This window comes from Poecilia formosa, unplaced genomic scaffold (genome assembly GCF_000485575.1).
Source record: "Poecilia formosa unplaced genomic scaffold, Poecilia_formosa-5.1.2 Scaffold502, whole genome shotgun sequence".
In the NCBI taxonomy this organism is placed as follows: Eukaryota; Metazoa; Chordata; class Actinopteri; order Cyprinodontiformes; family Poeciliidae; genus Poecilia; species Poecilia formosa.
This window is the reverse complement of record NW_006800441.1, coordinates 33,983-60,554: the sequence shown is the minus strand read 5'-3', so window position 1 is coordinate 60,554 and position 26,572 is coordinate 33,983. Positions and strand designations below refer to the sequence as shown.

The 26,572-nt window shown below is 37.0% G+C and overlaps 1 protein-coding gene across 2 annotated transcripts; it reads right to left on the bottom strand.

Moving 5' to 3' along the window:
* Positions 1-14,475: 14,475 nt before the first annotated feature.
* Positions 14,476-26,086, bottom strand: LOC103156806 (eukaryotic translation initiation factor 4E type 3-like). 2 transcript variants are annotated; one of them, XM_007578983.2, is made up of 7 exons: positions 25,755-26,086; positions 21,306-21,378; positions 17,765-17,859; positions 17,568-17,628; positions 17,419-17,485; positions 17,167-17,322; positions 14,476-15,742 (listed from the first exon to the last, which is right to left on the bottom strand). In XM_007578983.2, the coding sequence occupies exons 1-7, from the start codon at positions 25,937-25,939 to the stop codon at positions 15,696-15,698; spliced, it is 684 nt and encodes a 227-aa protein (XP_007579045.1). In that variant the 5' UTR covers positions 25,940-26,086; the 3' UTR covers positions 14,476-15,695. The 2 variants fall into 2 exon arrangements, with proteins under 2 accessions (XP_007579045.1, XP_016520138.1); XM_016664652.1 differs by lacking the exons at positions 21,306-21,378; positions 25,755-26,086 and adding an exon at positions 20,809-21,299.
* Positions 26,087-26,572: the final 486 nt, after the last annotated feature.

Here is a 26,572-nt window from a genome sequence, read left to right as displayed (position 1 = left end):
CAGAATTATATATATATATAATTTTTTTTTTTTTTTTTTTTTTTGCCCGGTTCTGGGCTACACAGTGGCGAGTTGGTAGCACTGTTGCCTTGCAGCAGGAAGGTCCAGCCCGGGGCCTTTCTGTCTGTAGAGTTCTCCAGACAGAAAGTGTGGGTTCTCTTGAGGTACTCTGGTTTCCTCCCACAATCCAAAAACATGTCTGTCAGGTTAATTGGTCTCTCTAAATTCTCCTTAGGTGTGAGTGTGCATGATTGGCAGGGCAACAGACTGTCCTGTCAGTTTGTTGCCCTGTGATGGAATGCCAGGGTGACCCGCATCTCTCCCGTTGACGGCTTGATATAGGCACCAGCACCCCTAGCGACCCCAGTAGGGATAAGCATGTAAGATAATGGATGAAAGGATGGATTTTCAGTTCCTCATGAAACTCTTCAATATTACACACCTGCCTCAGCCCTGCTGTCTTTGGGTTCTCTACTTAACTCTAACATGAAGTTGGTTCTTGTGTGGTCATGTGCCAGTGATGAAGCACAGGATTGTGGGTAGTTTAAGCAAATCACCAATATGCCCCCCCTCCCCCCTGGCTTTTTGTATTAGAATCCTTAAGAAAAAAAATAGATAAAGATTGCTAACATTGGGGGGAATTTGGATTGGCTGGAAAAAAGACTCATCTATATTTCCAATTAAATTGTATGTGTGTGCGAGTGTGTTTCAATCAGGTAATGTGTGCTGGGAATTAAAAACGTAACAGCTAATGGGTCCAAAGGCATAACACTGGAATAGAGCGTTCTACCAAGAAAGGTTTTTTTTTTTTTTTTTCACCTCATAGATGAGTGAAGAGGGACAGCAAGATTGTTGAATTCAAAGGCAAAACAAAAAAGAGAAAGCAGCCGCAGTAAGAGTCTGTCAACAAAATCTGCATTGCCGTTCTCTCCTTGTCTCCATTATGCTCTCCTGTCTCTCCTCGAGCCCCGGCTGAGATCTGAGCACTCTGATGGCTTATCACATAGCAAGCAGCGGGCTAAGCCGGAGTGATGCGCCCAAAAGACATGATCAAAGCGCGCCGACTTTCCAGCCAGCGAACAATGATGGAAGAGCAGGCCCTGCCATGTTGTGTTTCTTATTAGGCTGCAACTGCCAACCGAAAAAACAGGAAAGAAGTCAAGGATGAACGGCCTCCAAAAAAAAACAAAAACTTGAATTTACATTACACTGTCTCCAACGTTTATCAGGGGCTTAAGCAATAGTTCATATTAGCAAATGTCAGTTTTTGCTCTTCTCATTATCCCATTACTCAGATAAAAAACAGAGTAATGATTTAATCTTTCCGGCCAGGCCACACAAGCTTACATTTTCAAGTGCTCAACATGAAGCTCCGAGCAGCTTTTTAAGATCTGAACACTTTGATATAATTGAAGTCTGTTTTTTTTTTTCCTTTTTGTAGCGCAAACAGAAAGAACCTGCGAGATAGCACCAGAAAGCCACTGCAGTAGAAGAAATTAAGAACAAAGTGGTGGTGAAAAAGGAGCATAAACAGACAAAGAAAATGCTTCACAGATCTAACCACACCAGTTTGACTGACGTGATTTCTGGCAGTGGCAGCACAAAAATATCAAACCGCACAACCTGTTATGAGGAGATTTAAAAAAAAAAAGTGTTTTAACTGCTTTAAAACAGGATTCCTGTGTGCTGTGTAAAATTATATTTGTTTGACCTACCCTACCTGTGTGCCCAGCTATGGACTCTGTAACTAGTCCATTAAAATGGGAAGCACACCATGTGCTATTCTGAGTCCGGATAAAAATAAAAAATAAAAAAAAACATAGCAAAGAGACAAAAGGACAATAAAAAATATTGGGATTTTGGTTGTACATTTTGATGTCTTTCATGTTAATAGAGACTGGAACAGGACGATTTTCATATTAACTAGCTACAAGTTGTTACAATGAGACCCCTTACAACTTGTTGTCTTTCTCCCAGTCCATATTATAACAGGTAATGATTGAAACCAGCTGGCTCAGGTAAAATAATAATTATTTTAACAGACAATAATTATTAAACAGACAAACATGAAAAACTCCCCCTATTTTGAATCCATAAAGGCGTTAATTAACAATAGTTGGAAGTTTATTTACATCTTATTTTCTAATAGAGCTGAAACTACTACATATAAAAAGGCCACTGCATTTGTAAACATTTAATGAATTTTAATTATCAAGCTCTACATGTAAAGTTAAATCTAACAAGCTAACAGATCAAATATTTTGAGGGTTTATTTTCTACTTGCATACTAATGTGGGCAATGTAATATTTACATTTTTTTTATTTTCAAATAAAAGGTTGTTTTGTTGCAATTTTAGGCACAGAAAAAAAATTATTCAAGTTCTGTGGTACAATTTTACATGTGCATTTATACTTTATACATTTCTAAGTTGTCTAAGTTTTTACAAATTTTAGGTTAGATTAGCTGTAGTGAAAATGTAAACATTTATTAAAGTTTTTTTAATTAGCCAAAAATTTAGGATAAGGAGCTTAGAGTTTTGCTAGATTTTCAAAAGTGGGATCGGCTAGGAACACTCCAATCAGTGAATTGTAGTCTGCCTGTAGTTTTAGCAATGGCAGAGGAGGAAGTGAACAAAGCTGTTCAGTCCATGTTGGTCATACTTCCAAATATTAAATTAACATTAACAGCCGCCTTGTTTGTATCAGCTCTTCTCTCTTCGATGTGGAGGATGGTTATTTACAGCGCAGGCAAATTCAAGTAAGCTTTCATAGCGTCTAACTGGCTCATTACACACATCACATACAAACATTAGCAAATGAGGAAAATTAAACTAACACAGTCCATATTTCAAGCAGTTGTTTCTCAATCGCCAAGGGTCCAGACCCTCTGGACGAAAGAAATACCAGATTAATTCGGGAAGCACCACAGGGGGGGTTATCCGGGCACACCAACCTTTTTTACCCCAGAAATATTGTTCCGCCGCCTTCCTTTGTTGCTACATTTGTGTAATGATAGCAGGAATGAGTGTGCTGCATTTGTATCCATACTTAGTGTACTCCCCTCTGCTTATTTTTGTGTCATGTGAATCAAACATGCAAAAAAAAAAAAAAAAAAGAAATTCATACCACAAATTAATCTGGTAGAAAACTTGTCATTTGTCTTGCTTCCGTCAAAACATGAATGGATTAGGGCTCTTACGATTCCTCGAATGATTTGAGTACCTCAAATTTTTAAAATTCCTCAAGGAAAATTGAACCTAAGGGAAAAAAAGGAATCTAGCAAAGCTTCTCCTTGAAGCTTTGCTAGATTATGTTTTATTATTTAGCAAACTGTGTTGCAGTTGAGTGATTATTTGTGTTGCGCAATACTCTCACTTCTGCCTATGAGTTGTTGTTGAAATCGAAGTGCTTTCGTCAACTTTCAAGTTGACGGAATCACTTGAAAATTCGGTCTCCTGGACGGAATTTATTAATTGATGATAACGTCCGGGTTTTTATAATTTTTCAGGGGATCAATAGGCATCCTTAAAATGACTGGCACAATGCATGGAGTACGACAGGCTGTCTCCTCCTGGAGTTGCTGCCTTGTGGCAGAGTGAACTGTGGTGAAGTGTGTGGTGGGTGTATTTATACCGGTGAGCGGATAGACTGAACACAGTGGGTGGCTATACTGTAACCGATCCTTGGCGAAAGTGTAATTTTACGGACAACCTGGAAAATAATTTCATATCATCCTGGTTGCATCAAACGGGTGGCAAAGCGCATCCTGATGGTACATAGCTGGCAACGTGTTCCTGCGTGTGACGAACAAGCCAAATTCAGGCACTCACATAAACATAAAAGCTGTAAATGGCTGGGCATAAACTAAATACTACAGTATAGACAGTTTTTTTTAGAAGTGTCTTTGTGAACCTGCCTATTTTTTATTAAATTGAATGTAATTTGAGATTTTGTATGACTTTTGTCCAGGTAAAACTTAAAAGCAAAGCTATTATTGTTACAGGTTAATTTTCTAAACTACATAAAAGTAACTGTGTCAGATACACAAGTATGAAAATTAGAATCAATGTTGACATCCAATAGTAATGCTGATGTTATGGTAGAATTTACCATAGTTTTATTTTATCACAATTTTATTTGATTACTAGATTGTCAGAATAATTGATAGAATACTTGATTACTAAAATAATTGTTTACAACAGCCCTAAAATGGATGAAATTAATATGAAAAAAGAAGAAGCAATTGAACAAATGCAGCTCTTATTCCCACACTGGACCAAAAATAACTCCTTTTATCTCCAAGCAGGGGTGCTCAGCCAGTTTACAGCCCCTCAGTATGGGTACTGAGGGGCGCAGGGTATTTCAATGTGTGTTCACAAATACTGAGCAGTCAGATGAAAGAGAGAGCCGCTTCATTCGGGGATGGGAGAGTCCACTCGTTGAATGCATGAGTGACTGATTATTTTCTTAGCAGCTCAGACCTGAGCTCTGTACAAAGCAGAGCTGTGTCAGCCTGAAGAGGCCAAGCAAGACACAAAGGTTTTCCAAATAACTCACAAATCACAGATATTGTGTCATAACAGTGGTCTTCTTCAAAGTTCAACTTCATTCTCTTAACTGTTCCTCAGGCCAGGTCGGTACATATTCACTCACGGGGTAAAAGAGAGCTTATTTATCTCAGATGGCAACGCTGAGTAATCCACATCTGACACAGAAAAAACTGTATGAAAATATGTGGCAGTCAAACACTGCAAAGAAAGCTCATCCTGCCGCCCTAAAACCTAGGTCAGCATTTGTGAAGGTCCATTTCTGCATAAGTGAGCACACAAACCCAAGCGCCTGTTCAAATATTCTCTCTCTTTTTCTCATGCAGCTCATGACAACAGCCCAGCAGCAGCACTGTTTGATCTCCAATGTTTTCCTTAATCTAGGTTGTCAAGGTTCGCTTGTTGGAGGCTGTTTACTTTACATCTCCAACAAAAAAAAGTTACTCTTTTTCCCTCCCCTTCAGACAATGACTAATCCTAAGAAACAAGAAGGAGGGAGCACCGCCAGCAAAAGTTAAAGCTGCAGTTTCTCTTTTGCAAACATTTTCAGTGGTTCATATGTACTGTATAAAACACTGGAGATATTTAAAAATAAAAAATAAATAAAAATATGGTGTTCCTGTCTATTTGCTTGTTTTATTCCAATGTATATCACAACAATTTGGATGAAAACACAATACTGAGCAGTCAGATGAAAGAGAATGCAATACAAGAATAGTTTTGGAAAAAAATCAATATGAACTTTGCATTAGATTTTACAGTCAGTAAGTTTGAGGTGCCTTAATGAATAAACTTATTTATTTTAAGTTAGCAGAACATTAATAAAGACATATGAGAAAGAATATTTGTTTTCTACAGTGAAAAGAACAAAAATAATATTACTCTGAATGGTGGAGATGCAGGGGTGTTATTTTTAATAGAAATATTATAAGAATGGGACAGCCATAAATAATATATTTAAGTTAATAATTTTGACAACTAAGTGCAATAAAAACAAAATAAAAAAATACTGTAAATGGAATTTTGGTGGGCAGAAAATATTAAGCAAAAAAATTATTTCCATTTTAATTGATTACATATTTAGCACTATAATGCTCAATGGCATTATAAGTACTAAATATAAACTAAGCTAATTCATTTCGGTATTAAATCCTACTTAATGGTACTTAAACGTCAACAGTTCTTCTCTAACAATCTGAATGACAATGGTGGTGATAAACTGACAAAACTCTTAGAATTATTCATTAATATTTCTGAATAAAGATCCTAAAATATACTTGAACATTTTTATAAATGTACTTATTTAATTAAATTAGTAAAATATTGACATTTTTTAAGACGCTGTGCTAATCTAGCTTGTTTCTCTGTGCCTAAAAGAAAATGAAGAAACAATGAGAACAGGAAAATGATGAAAGTAATATTATACAGAATTACTGAAATTACAATACTTTTTTCAAATCTATTTCAAAAAGGTGACAATTTAACATTTTCCTTGACAAGCACACGTAAGAAACACAAAACACTAGCAAGTTGACATAAGTGCTAAGCTAATGATATCTTACTTCGATGCAGAAGCTTTCTCAAAACCAAAATTCATAACAATTTTCTATGCAGACACTAATCCAGTCCATATAAATATATCAGCTACAGTTCTCTTTGACATAAAGAATGAGAATAACACTTGACAGCATCAACGTCTTTGGTTAAATTCTAATCAAAGTGTTCAGATGGGTTTGCTACTAAAATAAAATTAGCTAATGTTGCTGGAAAAATAAGAATTAAACACTGGATTTACAAACTAACATGCAGGTGGGGAAACATGTGTCAAGCAATTTAAATTGGTAGCATATAATACTCTTTAAATTTTGGGGGCATGGGGTGTTAGTCAGTATAAGCATAAATATATCAACTTAGTACATACAAGTTGAGATCTGTCATGAAACATGTGGCAGAGAGTTTGAGTAAGAGAATTAAGAATGATTTAAGTTTGTAAACATCCTTTAGTTAGATTAGTAATAGTGTTAATGCTTAAGTTGCTGGAGAGCTCAGCTCCTTTAACTCTGAGGCAGTCCCCACCAATGAATAGCATGTTAACTGAATATTTAGTAGAAACACTGACATGGAACTTTGTTAGTATGGTTTTAAACAGTTCATTTTTATGTCAGTAACATTTTATGCCCCAATCACAGACCAAAATTCTATTCTTTTTTTTTTTCAGTGGGAATTTGGAACAGATTACTAGACTGATTTTAATAATTAGGTAGAATGACTAATTTTGAGAAAGAGCATTTATAAAAATAGCTGCAAATTTGTTCAAATTATTCAAATGTTTACCTGTTAAATTCACATATTTTCTGCTCAGAAATATTTATTTTAATCTGTTACAAAAATGTTATTGATAAAGTCTGTTTTTTAGTGAACATTTACATTGAAAGTTGTGAGAACTGAGTATTTGTTATCCCCACAAAGTAGTTCACAAATACTTTGAGGTAATGAAAAGTTGACTATAAATGAATATCCGCTTTAGGAGAAGAACTATCCAGTCTTATCTCCTCGTAGGGACGCCACACATAAAACAAACCCGTCTTCTATGGACAGGTAAAAACAAAGCCGATGGAGTGACAGTAAATGTCATGACGAATCATAGTAAGTCCAGTTCAAATGGCTTTTTATGCTGTTTTTTTTTTTTTTTTTTTTTTTTTTTTTTTTTTTGTTAAGGGGACAGCTAGCACGTGGGGAAAAGTTCCTTCCCTGCTAAAGAAATCACAGCAAACTTTTCGATTCAACCAAATAAAGTTCAAGATTAACGGTGAAAACTTATTCTTCGCAGGTAAAGCTGTAATTAGAAGCTGTGTGTGGCTACCGCTGCTTGTTCGCTCTTTCCATCTTTCCAGCTGTAACTAAAGAGTTGGTTGGGGGGGGTTTCTCCAAAAGGTGCATTTCCCCCCAGGGTCTCGTGAGTAGCTTCAACTTCAGTTAACTTTCTGAGAAAAAAAAACGGGACACCACGCCACACAACCGCGATAATAAACTGTGCTACCCACTAAGTTTTAGCAGCACGGTTAGTGAGTTTGACTCGCTATGTTTAATAATTTCAGGAGCGAAGTTAGACTCAGTGCGAGCAGCAGAAGGTATCTAAAGGCGAAACAACAAAGCTAATGTTAACATGATGAGAGCTGTGAAACTTACCGGTAGGGAAAAAAGCTTTACAGCGGCGAACGAGCAGCGCACGCGGAGGGTTAAAGAGGAGGGAAGGGGAGGGGGCGATTTGCTGGAGAATAATGAACCTGTGCACGCGAGCCTGTGTACCGCGAACGCGTGCGACAACAAATCACATCGTAAACACCAACAAATTATACTCCGCTCGCCTCAGTGTTGGACATAGCTGCCATTGAAGGTGAAGAAGAGGAGGAGGAGTAAGAGGAGGTGAGGGAGTTCTCTAACTTAACTTATCTGCAAGGAAAATAGATTATCTTACCGAGGACGTCGAAATATGGCAAAATGTGGAGTTTCGCTCTTGCCGACTCGCCAGTGTGGCTCGCAGGGGAAAATAGTCTCCTGGCTTTTAATGTTATTAGATTTTTTAACACGCCGAGAGAAGAATTAAAGAGAGAGAGAGGAAGAGGAAAAAAGAAGAAACGAGGATTTGAATGTTTTTGTTTTGATGTTCCTAGTCCGTGACGTCATACATCCACCTGCTGGGCAAAACAAGGCTCATAGCGTTTCAGAGCCTTGACAGAATTAAGTACATTTTAATTTTCAGGAGCACTTAGGTAGATCCTTTCTCTCTGAGTGTGTAGGGAGCTACGAGGAAGGTGAAGGGTACGTAATGATGTGCATTAGTTTTAGAAGTAAGTGTGACAGAGGAAGAAGGGGGTACTGGCTATCAGAAAAGCTAAATGCCGACTAATCGAAACTGAACCGAAGGAACTTTTTCGGAAAAATAACCTTCTCATTTCTTTTAACTCTTAACTATGCACTAATAAAAACAAACTGCACTCATAAAACAAATTGTGATTTACCCAATAAAAATCAGTGTAACAATTTGGATACGTTTTATTTGGATGGATAGTAATTAACGATTATTTATATTCACCATGAAAGTTACTTTCATTTAATAGTCAGCTGCATGTGTGGCATACCTACTAAGCCAGGGCTGCACGTGGCTCTCCTTAAGAGATTACTCATTCAAAGTCAACTTTTTTTAGGCCACAGCACTTCATTTGTTTTGGGGAGTTTATATATATATATAAACTCCCCAAAACAAATGAAGTGCTGTGTCCTAAAAAAAGTTATATATATATATATATAAAACTTCTCTGTAAAATTGCACACCAATACAGCAAACTGCTAATCTAACCAATAAAAATTTACCTCAATTTGCAGGCATTTGATTTGGATAGATTTTATACAATATTTATGATTTGATGTTATTTATGTTTGACGGCTTAAATCAGGGGTGTCCAAAGTCGGTCCTATGTTTTAGTTCTTTCTCTGGAGGTAGAATGCCATGTTGTCAATGATGCATGTCGATGTTCTTCTTAGGCCTCTAACAAGCCATCATTTGATCCAGGTGTGTTAAACCAGGGAGAGAACTAAAACGTGCAGGACCGACTTTGGACACCACTGGCTTAAATAAAACATAAGAAAATAGTCAATTTGTCCCAGAAATGTTAAAACTTACTTATTCAACTAAATTACAAAATTAAAACTCAATTCTCATTTAATTATGTCTCTGCTATTTCTGTGTTAAATCTCCTATATAAATATATTTCAGTAACTTTTTAAGTACTAATTTTAGGGGTTTCATGAGGTTAGTCTTTTCATGCTAAAGATACAAAAAATTGCTTTATGATCAAGGCTACATTACTGAAATAGTAAAGAACATTTAAGATGTATATTTGCAAGACAGTAAGATTTTAAGGAATGGCATTTAAGCCATTTCACTGACAACGCAACTAAAATGTGATGCTTATTGCCAATGACTGCTAAATTAGTTGCACTTGGTAAGCAGATTTAACTTTAGCATTAACAATGTTGCTAACGTAGTTAAAACAAATAAATAAATAAGCTAACCTATATTGAACTTTACATTAACAAGTAATTTAATTGAGATTAGATTGTTATAATGCATAATATTTAATCCCTTTAAAGATTTATTTTTATAGTGTAACTTTTCAGAAATAATTCCTTGTAATCCCAATAAAAGGTGAAAAAAGTGTGCTTATATACTTAAGGTTGACATGCTCAGAAAAATCTGATATGCTTTTGAAAGGACATGGGAGATAAGGAGAGTGTAGATTCTTTTATTTACAATAGCTACAATCTCAAACATGTGGGCCAGGTTTTCTCAGTTCCTAAATGTCAGCTGAGAAGATTCATAAACACTGATTGGATTGAATGTTACATTTAAAATCTTCTGCATACTCTGTCATAAGAAGAAAGTGTTTTTGGTGGCCGTCTAAAATAATCATACGTTGGTCCAGGAGAAAAGAATGAAACTATTATCTTTATTACCGTAGTAACGTGTAGTTTAGTTGTTTTTTATTTTATATTTTTTTGCTTGATCAGAGTTAAGGGAGGATTATATCACTTTGAGTGGTTTTAGCTTCCTCATGACTACATATGAGAAAAAGCTGAAGTTGAGCCCTCTCAGGAAGAACTGTTCCTTGGTGGAGAGCACCACCTTCTGACCATTGTTACTAATAAGGAAACGTCTCTGTTAGATATTTGATATTGAGGTTATTACAGATCATATTAGAACCTGGATTATGATTTACAACCATTTTCTTCTAAAACATTATCTTTTTATTGTGTCAGTGCTTTTACAGATACATGAACTCATAAATACTTTTTATCATCTATAGGCTTCAACTAATAACTGCAGCACTTTGCACATTTTTGTTTTTACATTTTGTCACGTTATAACCCCAGCAACAATGTACTTCATTAGTATTTAATTTGATTGTCCAGGAGAAAAAAAGTGCATGTCCACCTGGGATTTTAGCATAAATCTAGTTTTTCTTTGAAGGTGTCAGTTTTTTTTTGTTGTTGTTGTTTTTTTTAAAGAGTACATAAGTTTAAAACATAATTAGGTTATAAAATAACTTCCCATAGTTTAAACATCTCAATTAGCACTGATAAATGTGTCATTTAAAATGAACTAAAATATGGCACAGTAAACATGTGGAAGACGCTCTGCTGAGATGGGATCAAAATATTATGAGTTTTGGAAAAGTAACACTGCGCATCACCTTGAACACACAATGCCCATCATGAAACACAGTGGTGGCAGTGTCATGCTACTGGGATGCTTTTCTACTACAGAGACAGGAAACCTGGTCGGAGTTTATGCTGAATACTTGAAACTGGGGTAGAGTTCCATCCAGCAAGACATCAACCCCAAACATAAATCCTGAGCTACAATAGAATTGATTACATCCCCCTAAATAATTGGATGCACATTCTAAAACTTTGTTTACAATTCTTCGATTTCTTGCTAAGAAGTGTATTTTGCTACGATGGACTTCACCATATGTCCCTACATTAGAATATTTGGATTACACAGATATCTGTCATCCTTCTTTTGGAAAACTCACTCATGATCTTAACCACAAATTGGATATATTTTTGAAGCTCTGAGGTTTGCTTAAGTCTTTTCTACTTAACCCCTAGATTTTAGTTTTTTATTATTTTATTTTACTGCTTTATTTATTCTTGCCTGTTTTTTTGTTTGTTTTGTTTGGTTTTGTTTTTTTGTTTTTTTTTCTGGCAACCTGTCCAGGGTGACCCCACCTCTTGGCCGGAACATTAGCTAGAGATAGGCACTAGCACCCCTCCCGACCCCACTAGGGACGAGGGTGGGTAGGTGGGTGGATGGATGGATGGATGGATGGATGGATGGATGGATGGATGTGAGGTGGCATGGATTGGAGGAAGAAACTAATAACTCCTTATTTCTTATTCATGTGGGATATTTTGCTACAGTTGTTTTGTTTTTTGTTTCTTTGTGTGTGTATGTGTGATGCAGCACGGGATTCTCTTTTGTTCTTTTTGCTGTAACTGATCTGAAATTAATAAAAATAATTTAGAAAAATAAGTAATTACATCAATATTAATGTGTTAGATTGAGTCCAGACCTGAATCCAGCTTAGCATTTCTGGTAAATTGCTGTTTACCGATGTTCTTCATTCTAAGTTTGAATTATTTTATGGATAAGAGCAGGTGAAAGATTCAATGTGCGAAAACTTGCAGCTGTTATTTCAATAGAAGATGGTTCTAGAAGGTAGTGATTGGTTCAGGAGTGCTGAAAACAGGATACACACCACACTTCAAAGTTTTATTTGTTAACATGAAAATCATATATTGTATTCCTTCCACTTCTCAGTTCTATATTACATTGTGTCACATAAAATGCCAATAAATTACATTTAGGTTCATGGATGTATTAAGACAAAATGTGAAAAGGTTTAAAGGTTTTTGTACAAAAAAGTAAAACAATTTTGATGTAGTTCATATTTGTGTTATTGCAATAAAGATTACACCAAACCTGAGTGTGTTTTTTTGTTTTGTTTTGTTTTTTTATATATAATTCTTAAATCTAGAATTAATTTGTCTGTTTTGAAGATGCAGCAGAGTGGATCATAATTGAATAAAATGAGCCTCTGTTTGAATTTGTATTTAACCTTTTGTAGGTTTGACTCCAAAGAACCTTGTGTTAAATTTTAGCTTTGTGGGAAATATATCTGAAAAAAAAAAACAGGGGAAGAAACTTTTTACATTTAAAGTATTTACCTGGTGATCTGTGATCTTGTATGAAATCCTTTACTCTCCATATTGTGCTGTCGCCGTGTTTCTCATTAAGCTGCGAATATGTCTGTTATAATGAACAAAAAGTACAATGCATGAACTATTTCAGAAAACAAGTTGAAAGAATAATCTAATTTACGACTAATTGTTCAGTTAGTCGATCTACATGTCAATAGGGATCAGTGGCGCCCAGGAGTCGACTGAATTTATTACGGTGTTGTGTATGTGTTGTGCTGCATGGATTAGGATCCCGACTTGATGGAGTGTGGTCACAAATTAATTGTGGAGCATCATCCATTGCATAACAGCCTCTTCATTTGTTTGTGTGCACACAACAAGGTAATTAGCTTTCTGTTAATTAGGTAATTAAGCTAATGAACAGGAGCTGCTCTTGGTTTCCAATGAGGAGTGTTGGTGCTGTTGCTGTTCTTTTGCCGAAGGCTGTGGCATTCACGGTGTGACGGGAAGAGAATGCCTGCCAGAAGTTCAGTAATGAGTAAAAGAAGCAATCGGAAACAAGGTCGTGGTTAGCTCAGTTTAATCGTTAGCAAAGTGCATAAAGAAGTATACACATCCCTATTGAAATGCCATGTTTTGTAGTTGTAAAAAGTAAGACCATAAGTAATTTCAGAACGTTTTTCTATCTTTATTGTGGCATATGAAATAAATCTGCTCCAAATCTTAAAATAAACTCTACAATAAACTGAATACCTTTAGTGTGCACAATCTTAAACTAACACTATTTCGAGCCACCTTTTGTTCAAGAACTTTAGGTTTTATTAGAACAAAACATCTTAAAATGTGGCTTTTCAACAAATAATGTAATGCAGTGAGAATTACACATAAACCATTCTACTGTATCTTAAAACAAATGCTATAAATATGCAAACCTAGTACAGTATGTACAATAGCTTTCAAGTTGTCAAACACAGACATGGACCAATCGTGCTTTGGGAAAATTTCACTAGCAGTATAACATTTCTAAAATGTGTATTTATTCTACTGCATAAAAATTCAACATAGTAACTTTCCTAAAATAATGACTACAGTCATTTCTGAGCAAAAGTAATTTATTTATTTTTTTATTTAGCCAAAATCACTTACCAGGAGTTCCAATAGGAATGGAACAGGCTGGATGTAGACTTCAACGTAATCCAGCCACTTCTATCCCGTTTTGTCCAGTTGGGTGCCAATTTTCATCCCAGCCACAAACTTCTTAAGAGAAACCTGGAGATTAGCAGGTGCCCATAAATCAGCTGTGATTTTCTTATTAGGAGATTGTTGATTGACCCGACACTTACTTGTGAAGCCAATCTTATTTACCGATCTCATGTACCTCAGCAATGGTCTAAAAATCAACCGCTGTCCTCTATTTCCGTGTTGTGAGGGGTTTGACCGACTGCTCCATCCACTAGGTCATGTCTGCATGTTTGTAGTTAACAGTCACCTCACTGTTGCCAATTTAGTAACTTTCTTGCTACCTTTAGCTACTTTTTAGACAAAAGACATCAGTATTGACCAAAATCGAAAATGGCAGGTTAAAGATAAGTAATCAGGCCAGGAAACTGTAACCTGGTGGTTACTGCAATCAGCGCATCCCTACAGGAAATCAGTCTGACAAAGCCAACAGAACCACATCATCCATAAAAGGCAGAGACCTGATTTTGAGGACAACAAAACAGATCCCCACAACACCTTGACTGAGCCCAGAGATTCTGTTCATTAAAGCTATAAGCAGAATCAGTGATAAAAGGAAACCTTGGTTGTCAGGGTTCAACTCTCACCAGAAATGAGTTAGACCAAATCCCTGCTTATACAACCCAACCAAATCAACGAATCAAATCCAGAATTTTTTTTATCCACATTATATTTCTGAATAGTTAAATTCAGTTGATCTTAGTGTGATCTATCTAGGGAAGTCTAGCCGATTGCATCAAGTTTTTGATTTCAAAGTTTTGGATTCTAAATGTTGCAAATCAAAACATACTTGTAAAAATATGTAGTTTAGTTTACAATGTGTACTTTTTAATTCTGTCAGAGGAAACAGAAAAGGTGGAACTAGAAGATTTTTGCTCAGTGTTCTTGGTTTTCTCAGTGAGAAGAAAAACTCCAAAGAAAATATTTTCAGCTCCATTTTATTTGATCTGCCCGTGTCACTGCAAAAAGACTTTACAGAGGGAAACAAAGATCCTTTTGAAAACTATCGACCTGACATGAGATTAACTACAAAGATGATGTGATAAAACATGCAAGATAACTTGAACGTATACTTAATCAAAAACAACTTGAAGTTGTTGTTAAATGAAAGATGCATATTGCATGGATGGGAGCCGATCTAGTTTTCCTCTAAGCAGTAGTCTACATAAAATCTCAGTTATTCACTCAGCCTTCATAAAGCATAATCCATCTTCAAACCACTAAAACATGAGGACAGTATGACCTACACATAATCACTGACCTAGAAGGCAGGAAGAAAACTATCAGATTTACCGTCAGTGGAAACATGTAGCGGAGGTGCGACGGGAGAAAAATGTCTGGCATTACCTCATTATCTACCAATCAGTAACTTCACTTCAGAGCTCAATTAAAAAGAATATTGAATCCTGGAGCTTGGGGAAAAAATAACATTAAAACATTCCCTGATACTTTTTCAACACTTTTTTTTTTCACCCATAAAAATAAAGCTTTAAAAATAATTATGGCCACATCCGCGCTGGACTTCGCTTTGATCCTTTACGATGGCTTTACGATGGGTTCACACTGTTTAAGAAAGCAAATATTACATTCACTCCATCTGTGACGATAAAACCCAAAACGGACAAACAACAAAATTCTTGAACAACAAAAACATCTTACAAACAGCAGAAGAACGCTTTGGCACTGAAAAAGTTGAATGGATCATGATGGGAAAGCAGCAAATCGCAGTTAAAAACATACTAATCGGTGCAGCTAATAGTCACATTCAACCAGTTAGAATTTTCAGCAATATTCTAAATATTGAATGTGACTTATAGTCTGCACCAGGAATGACATGAGTGGTCCCAGTACAGTTCTAGCAGAACAGGAAATTGCCACCCTCACTACTCAACGCATTATGGATGAGATTTACACAGTTTTCCATCTCTGAACCCTTCAGAGCTTCAGGACCCATATTGTGATTAAAGCAAGGCAGCAGTCATTAAAAGATACAAAAATATATTGATAACCTCTCGTCATTGAAAGCAAAAAAATAAAATAAAAAATACTATCCTTAGTTAAGTTGTGGACATTGCCTTCCGTGAAGGCAGGTTCAGAGTTCTGGGTTTTGTTTTTTGTTTTTTATTTAAAGTGCTTTACAATCTAATGTCTTGAACGTCCTCCCTCAAAGGCATGATGATCCATATGAGCTGAAAGAGACAGAGTAATTTTATTACATTAGACATCTGCTTGACAAAGATTACTCAACGTGAAGGGCATGGAAAGTTCCAGGTGCTGCAAGGCCAGGATTTTCAAAATGTCAGCAACAGAGAGGAAGCTTTCTTGAGTCAGCGTTTAAGGGGGATTTTTTTAAAACAATTTGTAAATCAAGCAGGTTTAAGTGTCAGGACATGACAAAAAATCAGGCAATGTCTCAAATGGGGTAAAAAGTCAGCCAGCAACTGGAATCAGCAAACTTGATGGGCAAAAATAATCATATTTGTCTGGTCAGTGAACGCACCACAATTCAGCACAGTGAGATTGACAAAACTCTGAGGGAAGAACAATCAGTATTAAGTGAGAGGAAGAACAACATTAAGTTTTCTATGGAGGAATGTTGGCTCTTCATTCATAGGATGCCACTTTAATTAGGACAAGAGTGTTGAAAGTGCAGCTCAGGGGCCATTTGCAGATCTCAAAACAATTTCATGCGCCCCATCTGCCCAAAGTTTTTAGATACACTTTTTAAAAAATGCTAGGATGCAAATTTTACTTATGGGAGACATTTGGAAAATATTATTTTTTTAAAAACATAGTGTAACCAAGTTACACTATGCTATTAGTAAATGTTATTTAGTACATTTACTAAATAACATTTACTGTTATTTAGTAAATGTAACCAGTTACATTTACTAACTGGTTACATTTACTAAATAACAGACAAAGGCACTCATTTTTATTAAGAAGGGCAAAATAAAGCAGGAGTCAGCTATACCCTCTTCCTGATGATGAAATTAAAAAATGTGTAAGATATTGTTTTATTTTTGTTATTTTTAAATTAGGCAAACAACCCTTTTTATGTTTTGGATTCACAGTGACTTACACATCCTTGTTTTCAGAAATCAAACTGCTTGGCTAGTTTCTTTAAAACATTGAGTTTGTTGTTGAGAAGGTAAAAATGAAAAACAATCAAAATTTGATGCTAATTATAACTATCCCTATAAACTAACGTGCAATGCTACAGGCAGTTTAAAATGTCAACTTAGTCATAATTTTGTCTTAAGTTTTGAAATTATTGTGAAATCCTGTTTATTGGCAGAGCTGTACTAAACAAACGGCTCTTCCTCTCACAGTGCGACATCACCTCTTTTCACAGAAACAAATATTTAAGGACCATTGCAAAGCCGTCATCAGAATAAGCTTTTTTTTTTTTTTAACAAAGACTATGTGCACAAACCAAGGATTTGATTTGAAGGACTGTTGAATTATAGTGAATTAGCTAGGCAAACCTTTTAACAGTTTTATTTACCAATGCATTTTTCACACAACTTGAAGAAAATAAATTTATATAAATATAAGCATATATGTTTACATTTATACATGTATATATATATATATATACATACACACTTACGCTTATAAAAAACTGCCTTAAATGATGTATACGGGAGCAGCTCATAGACTTTCCCCAAAATACTCGCTTTGTCGGCAAGCGTTGCATCTCTGTTCCATATTTGTACAACATCCTCCCGATCTCGAACACTAACACTGACGCCGACAACCTCATCATCTGAAAAATGGAAGAGGAAAACAGGAAAACTGTTTGCAGAGGATCCAACAAAACATCTTTAATCTTGTTTTTATTTATTAAATTATCCTACTGTACCTGATGTGCAGTAATCTGCAAACTGCTCCCCGATAGTAGCAAGTAACAACTCTTTCCAAACTGTAGACTGAGACATAAAGCAGAGAAACTCATCACTAATACATTCCTGTTAGGAGAAGAAAAGTAGGTAAACCGTGGGCAGCGCTTACACTGTTTTCTTTTGGGATTTTCATTTTCCATACCCCTCCTTTTGCGTTGCTTTCTTCCTCCCTGGTGGTGTAGAAGATCAAAGTCAAAAATCCCAACAGAGATTGCATTTTTAGCTAAATATGTCATATTTACATAATTGAAAACAAGTTAGTCACTGTAAGAAGCTGCTGATGTCTTTAATACTATGTGGACTCACCATAGTGGCCTCCTTTCACCACGCATTAAGTGGTAGCTACATCTCAAAGGCAGGGCGGTGACAGGAGGGATGTTGTTATACACACTCCAGAACATCTTCAAGCATAAAACCAAATAAAATCAATAAATTAATATCAGTTCTGGATTTTTCATAGTCAAACTCTGATCTTGTGACTTGTACAGCAGCGCACTCTGCTGGACAAACTTTGCCTTACTGTCACAGAATCGCATTTTTCCATCCATATGCCCTGTGGCTGCTTGTACACTTCAGAGTCTTTAACAATCTCTAAATATGACAAATATGTTTAAGATATTTTTAGACTTACAGAGCCAGAACTTTCAAAAAATAATCTTCACAGCTGCCAGCTGACTTGCAGCGCATAGTAACAGGTGGGGGGAGGGAGAAGAAATGGTTATTTTCTGCTCTATACATCCAGAGAGTCATTAACTCCTGTCACTCCACCAACTTCTTTTGGATTCATTTAAAAAGGTTTAAAACTGAATGATATGTATAAATAAATATTTTTAGCAAATTTGAAATCCTAACTTTTAGATCATGGTAATCATCTCATGCAAAGACATAAGTGCAATGAAATGTCCGGCAGAAGAGGATTAGGACCACTGAATTTTTTTTCCTAAAATGAAAAGTCTGAATTCTTTGGGTTATTTTTTTCTGGGAACCAAATAAATTTTTTTAAGCAAAAAAACTGAAAACGTTGTCGCTGAAGTCTTCTGGATAAAGCTTTAAATTAAATTCCATGTCTGCAAGAGGAAAGATTGAGCCATCCTGTAACAAATTTCATGATTATTGCAGGTAAAGTCTCATAAAATTGTGCATTTGAAATTTCTATCAAGTTTAGTTTCCAGTGATTCTGTACATATATAGTCAAGAGCATATCAATGTGAAGCCAGCTAGAAGCACACACTAAAAGTATGAAAGAATGTCACAAGCTGTTTGTTTTCCACACATAAATACCAAAGGCGAGCCCAGCTGTCGGGTGCAGAGTTTCCCAGAATTTTTCAAGCTTAATTTCAATATGAAGCGGGCCTTACTGGAACTTCACCTTCCAGTTGAGTTAGTTGTGTGCAAATGCAGCTTTAAAAATCACACTCTATTATCTTACTGCAGCTTCTGCTCAACTTTGTTCAACAAAGCCAGACCTTGGCAATGTCACAGCAGGAAAAATCCAACATGTCCATCCATGTTTTTTCTCTCTCCTGGCTTCATTGTGGGGGTCTACAACGGAGCTGTTGAAGCTACGGACGTTTCCGTCTCATGTTTTGGTAACTTTTGGTAATTTTAGCCATTTTCACACACTGAAAATGGGTTTATAGATTCTGGGTTTTTACCAGCATCTACAACTAGTCCCCAGCAGTGCCGGATTCATTTTTGAGGTGGGAGGGCCATGGGGTGTTTCGTCACTTCTGTTACGCACTTTGACTGTCAGGCACGCACTTGTTCCATTGATACGATGGCACCTGTCAATCAATTCAGTGGGTTTGTCACAATTTGTCCCAAAGTAAACAGTAAATATCCCTTACCTGGAGAACAACTTTTCTGGGTCTATGCGCTGCAGTCTGACTAGATTTTATGATTGTTTGCTATTAAATGCACTGTGGTCATAGATTTGGTGGAAAATAATCAGAATTTTTTTTTTTAAGTTGTCAGTGGGGAACATGCAGAAGGCAGCTTTACACAGAGTATTTAGATGGCAGAATGGACTTCATTCCATTTTCAAAACTGGAATCTGGAAAAACGTAAAAGACAGATAAATGCCTGCAGCCGATCTAAGAACAGCTGAATACAGATGGACGGTATTAAAACACAGTGTCCGCATCAATGTTTTGTAATGATTGTAATTTGTAATGATGTCATTACACCAATGATGTAATGACATCATTGGTGTAGCGAGTTAAACAGTTGTCCAACCAGGTGACCTGTCAGCTCTTCAGTTCACCAAACCACACACACACACACACACACACAAAAAGCTCATAAACCAATGACCCACCAGAACCGCGCACACGGTAAAAAGCTCTGGCAGGATCCAAACGACCGCTCTTAGAACTACGGGAGGATTCAAACTCCGTTCATTCATTTTTAGCTTACTGAAAAAGCGCCAGCACACCAAATTTAGAATCTAGAAAAGTACATTTTCTAAATTTAGAAAGTAAACTGAGCAATAACATTATTCTTTTCTGTTTTACTTTACAAAAAAAAAAGCTCTCCAGGTACACACAGTGCATACAGCAGTACAGCTGCGGGCGCCCCTGTGTTTATCTACTTATTACAAGTCCAAAATACACATAATACAACTATGTCGAGGACAGATAGATATGACAAAAATCACGACTGGTCAAATATTTGTAACATTAAAAAAAACAATAATAAAATAGATGTTAAATATCCTCCAGCAATGCCAATTTAGAGCAGCAGGACAACCTAATAGTTCCAGCCATCATCACGTTACGGCGCAGCAGCGATCTGGATGCTGTGGGTCTAAAACCAAAAGGCAGCGCAGATTATATTTGCTGCATGTTCCACAAATTGTGCGGGAAATAGATGATCTGAGTGGGAGAGATAACCAGCCAGACTGCTGACAATATTTTTACATTGAAAACAAAATGAAAAACACCATAAATAAACTTTAATGTGCTTGTTATTTACTGAAAACCGTCAGTAACCATCGATATTTATGGATACTGATGACTGTTTGGCTTTTGGAAGAGCAAAAGGGGGGGAAAAAATTCATGCAATTATTTTTCGACCTAAGCAAAAATTATCTGCTCTGGGCAAAGTGTGGGTGAGCATTTGGTCCGACCCGTAAACGGACATGTGGGCCCGATGTCTTTTTTTTTCATCCCAACGCCATTAGAAAGAAAACATCATCACAGTTCTATAAATGGTGACAAATACAGAAATCTCATTTAATTTTTAAGCAGAATTTGTTCAGACCTGGACCGGATCAGAGTCAAAACCTTTTTTCAGACGTCAGACCGGTTCCAGATCCCAACCTGACCCGAAGCTGCTGCATGTGGGTAAACCTTTGGGTGACTGTTATGATCTGGAGCCTTAGATTTGGTCCAGATCTCAGTGCTGTAGGTTTTATCTGTACCTCTGTCTGCATATAAACACAGAGAGGTGTCAGTCACAGATTGTCAGAGTTGTGTGCAGTCTCTGTAAATGTTTGGCGGGACCAGCAGACGGGCAGGCAAGGCAGGACCGTAAAGTGTGTGTGTGGGGGGGGGCAATGGCCCCTGGCCCCCCCTGTTCTGGCGCCTATGCTAGTCCCTCACCTAGTGGTCCATTCCACCATGCTTAAAGTCCTCCACCATCATCCCTAAGCAAATAAAGAACATTAGCAGTCTCAATGACTACCGACCACTAGCACGAACACCCATCATCTTGTCCAATCAGCTGACTGCAGCCCAGCATGCTTGGGGACCCGTCAGGGGGTCTCTTCCTAAATGAGTCGGACAGTCAGTCCAGTCGTGTTCCTGATCTCTTTCCTCTTTAGAGGACCGAGTTCTTTAAGTCTCACCTGAACAGTTTGCACAGTGTAGATCTTCTTTAGGTTGGATTCACACTCTGCAGCTGTCGTCCCTGGTAATGACCTGGAACGACAAGGACAGAAAAAAATACCCAAAAAAACCCTTTCAGCTCCAATGGAGGAACAGAGAATGAGAGAAGTGCTCTTTCTGCAACCCGGGACGATTATAGATAATCAGTTATATGCTCAGCAGTAAATATAGACTTGCATCTTTGAATTCTAAAAACACCAGCGTGGAGAAATTAAAAACTGCAATGGTTGGTCAGTTTGAGAGTATTGCTGCTGAATTTAACTAGATTTTTTTCTGGGGACAATGATAGACTAACCAGAGGAAATAAAAGACTAACAGCCTCCAATTTGATGTTCTGACCCCACGGCTCTTAATTTTGAAATATGTCTCGAGAAGAAGAAATTAGTTTCAGGTCAGAGATTTAGATAAATTTTCTAATAACATTAACTGGTTAAGCAAACTCCTTAAGTCCATCTGGTTTAATGGCTGCTAAAATGTGTTTTATCCATTCAACTAATGTGAAAAAAAAAATGGAATCAGAACAAGTCTGAACACAGAACCCTGAAGGACTACAATATACACTCACCGGCCACTTTATTAGGTACGCCTTGCTAATACTGGGTTGGATCCCCTTTTTGCCACAAAGCTGAAGTTGGTTTCCAATTCTGGCTTCCGATTCGTGAAATGACTACAGGGTGATTCCACCTAATTTTTCACTACCTTCCGCATCGTTAATCGACTCTAGTTTAAAAACTACAACATCTACACTCTTCAAACCTGGACTAGATTATTCTGTTCTAATAGAAGAATATTTAGAACCATGTTTGTGATTTGTGAAACTTTTCTCTGATTTGTGAAACTTCAATAAGAGTTGATTTCAGACCTTTTTTGGTTCTTGGTCACATGAGAGCTGCTCCAGCTCCAAAACTACAATACTAGACACTTCAAATCTGGACTGGATTATTTTGCTCTAATAGCAGAATATTTATAACCACGTTTGGGATTTGTGAAACTGCAATAAAGGGTCATTTTTACCCTTTTTTCGGTCTCTGTCACACGAGATCTGCTCTAATTCCAAAACTACAACACCTAGACTCTTCAAACCTAGACTAAATTATTTTGAACTAAAAGCAAAAATATTTAAAACCATGTTTGTGATTTGTGAAACATTTTTTGATCTATATTTACTGCTGAGCATATAACTGATTATCTATAGTCATCCTGGGTTGCAGAAAGAGCACTTCTCTCATTCTCTGTTCCTCCATTGGAGCTGAAAGGGTTTTTTTTTCTCTGAAACTTTAATAAAATGACATTTTTACCCTTTTTTGCATCTAGTTCATATTAGAATTGCTCTAATTCCAAAACTACAACACCTAAACTCTTCAAGCCTGGACTATATTATTCTGCTCTAATAGCAGAATATTTTTAATCCATGTTTGGGATTTGTGAAACCTTTACGTGATTTGTGAAACTTCACTAAAGATCAGATTACTATTCACACTTGTTCCATGCAGTGTTTTTCAAATTTAAATTCAATTCTAATTCAAAACCACTTTATTAATCCCAATGGGAAATTAAATGTTGGTGTAACTCATCAATTCTTCAAAGAGTTGGTAGGGTCTTCTTCAGATCTTCTGCAGCAGTCTGTTAAGTGAAGTTTCACAAATCAGAAAAAGGTTTCACGAATCCCAAACACGGTTTTAAATATTCTGCTACTAGTTGAAAATAATCTGGTCCAGGTTTGAAGAGTCTAGGTATTGTAGTTCTGGAATTAGAGAAGTTCTAAGTGTGACCAAGATAAAAATAAAAAAAAGTCGTGAAATCACCCTTTTTTGAAGTTTCACAAATCAGATAAAAGTTTCACAAATCACAAACATCGTTCTAAATATTCTGCTATTAGAGCAGAATAATCGAGTCCAGGTTTGAAGAGTCTAGATGTTGTAGTTTTTAAACTAGTCGATTAAAAATGCGGACGGTAGTGAAAAATTAGGTGGAATCACCCTTTAGCCATTTCCCAAATCAGAAGCTGGAATCAGAAACCAACTTCAGCTTCGTCTTCTTGCCTTAATCCATTGTGACAGATTCAACCAGGTACTGGAAAGATTCCTCAGAGTCTGCTCCATATTGACAGCATCACGCAGTTGCTCCAGATTTGTCGGCTGCACATCCATGATTTGAATCTCTCGTTCCACCACATGCCAAAGGTGCTCTGTTGGACTGAGATCTATTGATTATGGAGGCCATTTGAGTTCAGTGAGCTTGTGTTCAAGAAAACAGTCTGAGATGATTCATGCTTTATGACATGGCATGTTATCCTGCTGGAAATAGCCATCAAAAGATGGGTACACTATGGTCATAAAGGGATGGACATGCTCAGCAACACTACTCAGGTGGCATTGATACGATGCTCAATTAGTACTAATGGGCCCAAAGTGTGCCAGGAAAATATCCCCTACACCACTGCACCACCACTAGTCTGAACCATGGATACAAGGCAGGATGGATCCATGCTTTCATTTTGTTGATGCCAAATTCTGACCCTACCATCCGAATGTCGCAGCAGAAATCGAGACTCATCAGAACAGGTAACGTTTTTCCAATATTCTATTGTCCAATTTTGGTGAGCCTGTGTGAATTGTAGCCTCAGTTTCCTGTTCTTCCCTGACAGCATTGGCACCTGGTGTGGTCTTCTGCTGCTGTAGCCCATCCACCTCAAGGTTCAACATGTTGTGCGTTCAGAGATCCTTTTCTGCATACCTCGGTTGTAACGAGTGGTTATTTGAGTTACTGTTGCCGTTCTCAGACTGAACCAGTCTAGCCATTCTCCTCTGACCTCTGGCATCAACAAGACATTTGTGCCCACAGAATTTTAGAAAACAAAGATATTTTCTCGTTTTTGGACCATTCTCTATAAACCCTAGAGATAGTTGTGCATGAAAATCCCAGTAGATCAGCAGATTCTGAAATACTCAGACCAGTCCATCTGGCACAAACAACCATGCCACATTCAGAGTCTCTTAAATCAACTTTCTTCCCCATTCTGACGCTCAGTTTGAACTGCAGCATTGAGTTGCTGCCTTGTGATTGGCTGAATCAACAATGAGCATTTGGACAGGTGCCCTTAATAAAGTGGTCGGTGAGTGTAAACATCAGTCAACAGCACATTAGCATAAATTTTATTTTTTTTTAAAGTTAGTGATAGCAGAAACAAAGCATTCAAGGTTGTTTTTTTACTTTACTTGAAAAAAGAGCTGTTCAAAATGTTTATGCACATTTATTAACAATCCTTACTTTTTCATCTCAATTTTATAGATTTAGTCAAAATAATTAACCTAAACTCTGCTTGAATATGACAGCGTATTTACACCAGCTTCTTAAAATTCTATGTTTGCTTTTTGTTTTTTGTTTTTTAAATTATGAGAATAATGTTGTAAGAGGGAGGCCTAACACAATAACACTTTTAGTTGGATGATAAATTGTCTGAGAAGTTATTCCAATAAATTTTCTTTGTTTTGAGACCTTTGTCAAGTGATCTAATAGAAATGACATAATAATGCAAAAAAACATTCTCGCTTTAAATTCTAATGAAGATTAACACTGGTACTGCACTTTCATTAACATACTCAAATATATCAAGGGTGAGCATTTATTGTACTATAATCATTTATTGTGATAAATTTCTTTTAAAATTTTGATTTATCAACGTCACAGTAAATTCCTCTTAAAATTGATATAAATCACACTTTTATTCAAGTGTTGTTCAAAAGATCCTTTTTACAAATAGGAATGTTTTTCAAGAGCAGTATTTGTACAAACACGTGTTTGTGGGAATATGATTGCTGTCAGTCAGCCATTTAAATTATCACCATAGAACCACAAGATATCATTATAAAAATTTAAGTCCATATTACCCATCCCTACAATACATATTAGCATATGAGCTCTAAATGGCAAAAAATGGATGGAAAAAGGAAGGCCCTTTACGCTAAGGCAAGTCTTTATATGACAACACGGCATTCCAACCAAATACGTACTGGTTTAGCAACGTGAAAAAGGAGTAAAACTGGCTTCATTTATAGAAGACGACAGTGTCTGTTTCAGCCCAAAATCTTCCCGGTCCCCCTGCTGGATAACGCAAAGTAACTTCAGATGGACAGCGGGATAATACAGAGGGGTCCCCTTCAGCTCCACTGTGCTGCGTAGGACCCATTTCTATAGACAAGACAAAAGTAAAAGTCTTCAGTTCCACAACCTAGCAGGGTTTTGGGATAGGAAACCAAAAAAATGGTCAAAGAAGCCTTAAAGGCGAATATTTCTCCTGCTACGTTTCGCTCCTGGAGGCCTGTAAAACGGTGGCCTTGCCTGCTGTTTTCCCCGTTCGTCCCGGGGCTCCTAACACTAAGACACGGCGAATAAACTCTAAATGATACCTGTCGAGCCAAAAGGTCCAGGGCGAGTGAAGAGGCAGCGTCATCGTGTCGCCTTCTCGCTGTTTCTTTGTGATGTTTTCCAACTCTTTCTCGTCGATGTCAATGTTGTTCTCAGAGGGAACTGTCTGGTCGCTCAGGACGCCTCTGTCCATCTGGACATCCGTCTGACCCGCGGGAACCGCCATTACCGCTGGAGACGAACCGTGGGCTTCGCTATGTGTTCTGGGTATAGCCTCCAGATAAGACGAACCGGTTCGGTTTAAGCTTTATCTGCAAGTACAGAAACACACTACCGCTTTTCCGCCCACCAACTGCGAACGTCTTGACGTCATTGGGTAGGAACGTCGCAGTTGGTCCACCCCAAAGACTACATAAAAATAGCAAGGACTCACTCTTCCACTTTTTTTTTAACCAAATGAATATTGTCATAGATATTTTTAATTCCTGGCAGTAATTTAGAATCAACGTGTATCGTTTAGGAAGCTAGTACATTAAAACTTCTCGAGCTACTATGTCAAACATTTGGAATATTTTACTTTCGGAAAGGCTGCGCAGTGACGCAGCTGCAATAAGAACCCTGGGTTCAGGGCCGTGCAGAGACCACTAAAAAAAAAGGGGGCACATCTAACCCCATTCTAGGACAGAATATTAACAAAGCCACACAGCTTTCAAAGTTTAATAAACAATGATAAATTACAAAATTGTGAGATATACAATCAAAGCTAAGGAAAATCTCTAAATGGAGCATACAACTATGCATATGTAAGATATTTTATAAGTAATTTATTTCTGCAGGTCTATTTTGTTATAGGAAAGTA

Coding starts and splice junctions, on each gene's coding strand:
- LOC103156806 (XM_007578983.2), bottom strand. CDS start 25,939: ATGGCGGTTCCCGCGGGTCAGACGGATGTCCAGATGGACAGAGGCGTC. Junction 17,486..17,567: donor AAATCCCAAAAGAAAACAGT/GTAAGCGCTGCC, acceptor TTTATGTCTCAG/TCTACAGTTTGGAAAGAGTT. Junction 17,323..17,418: donor TGCAGATTACTGCACATCAG/GTACAGTAGGAT, acceptor TCCATTTTTCAG/ATGATGAGGTTGTCGGCGTC.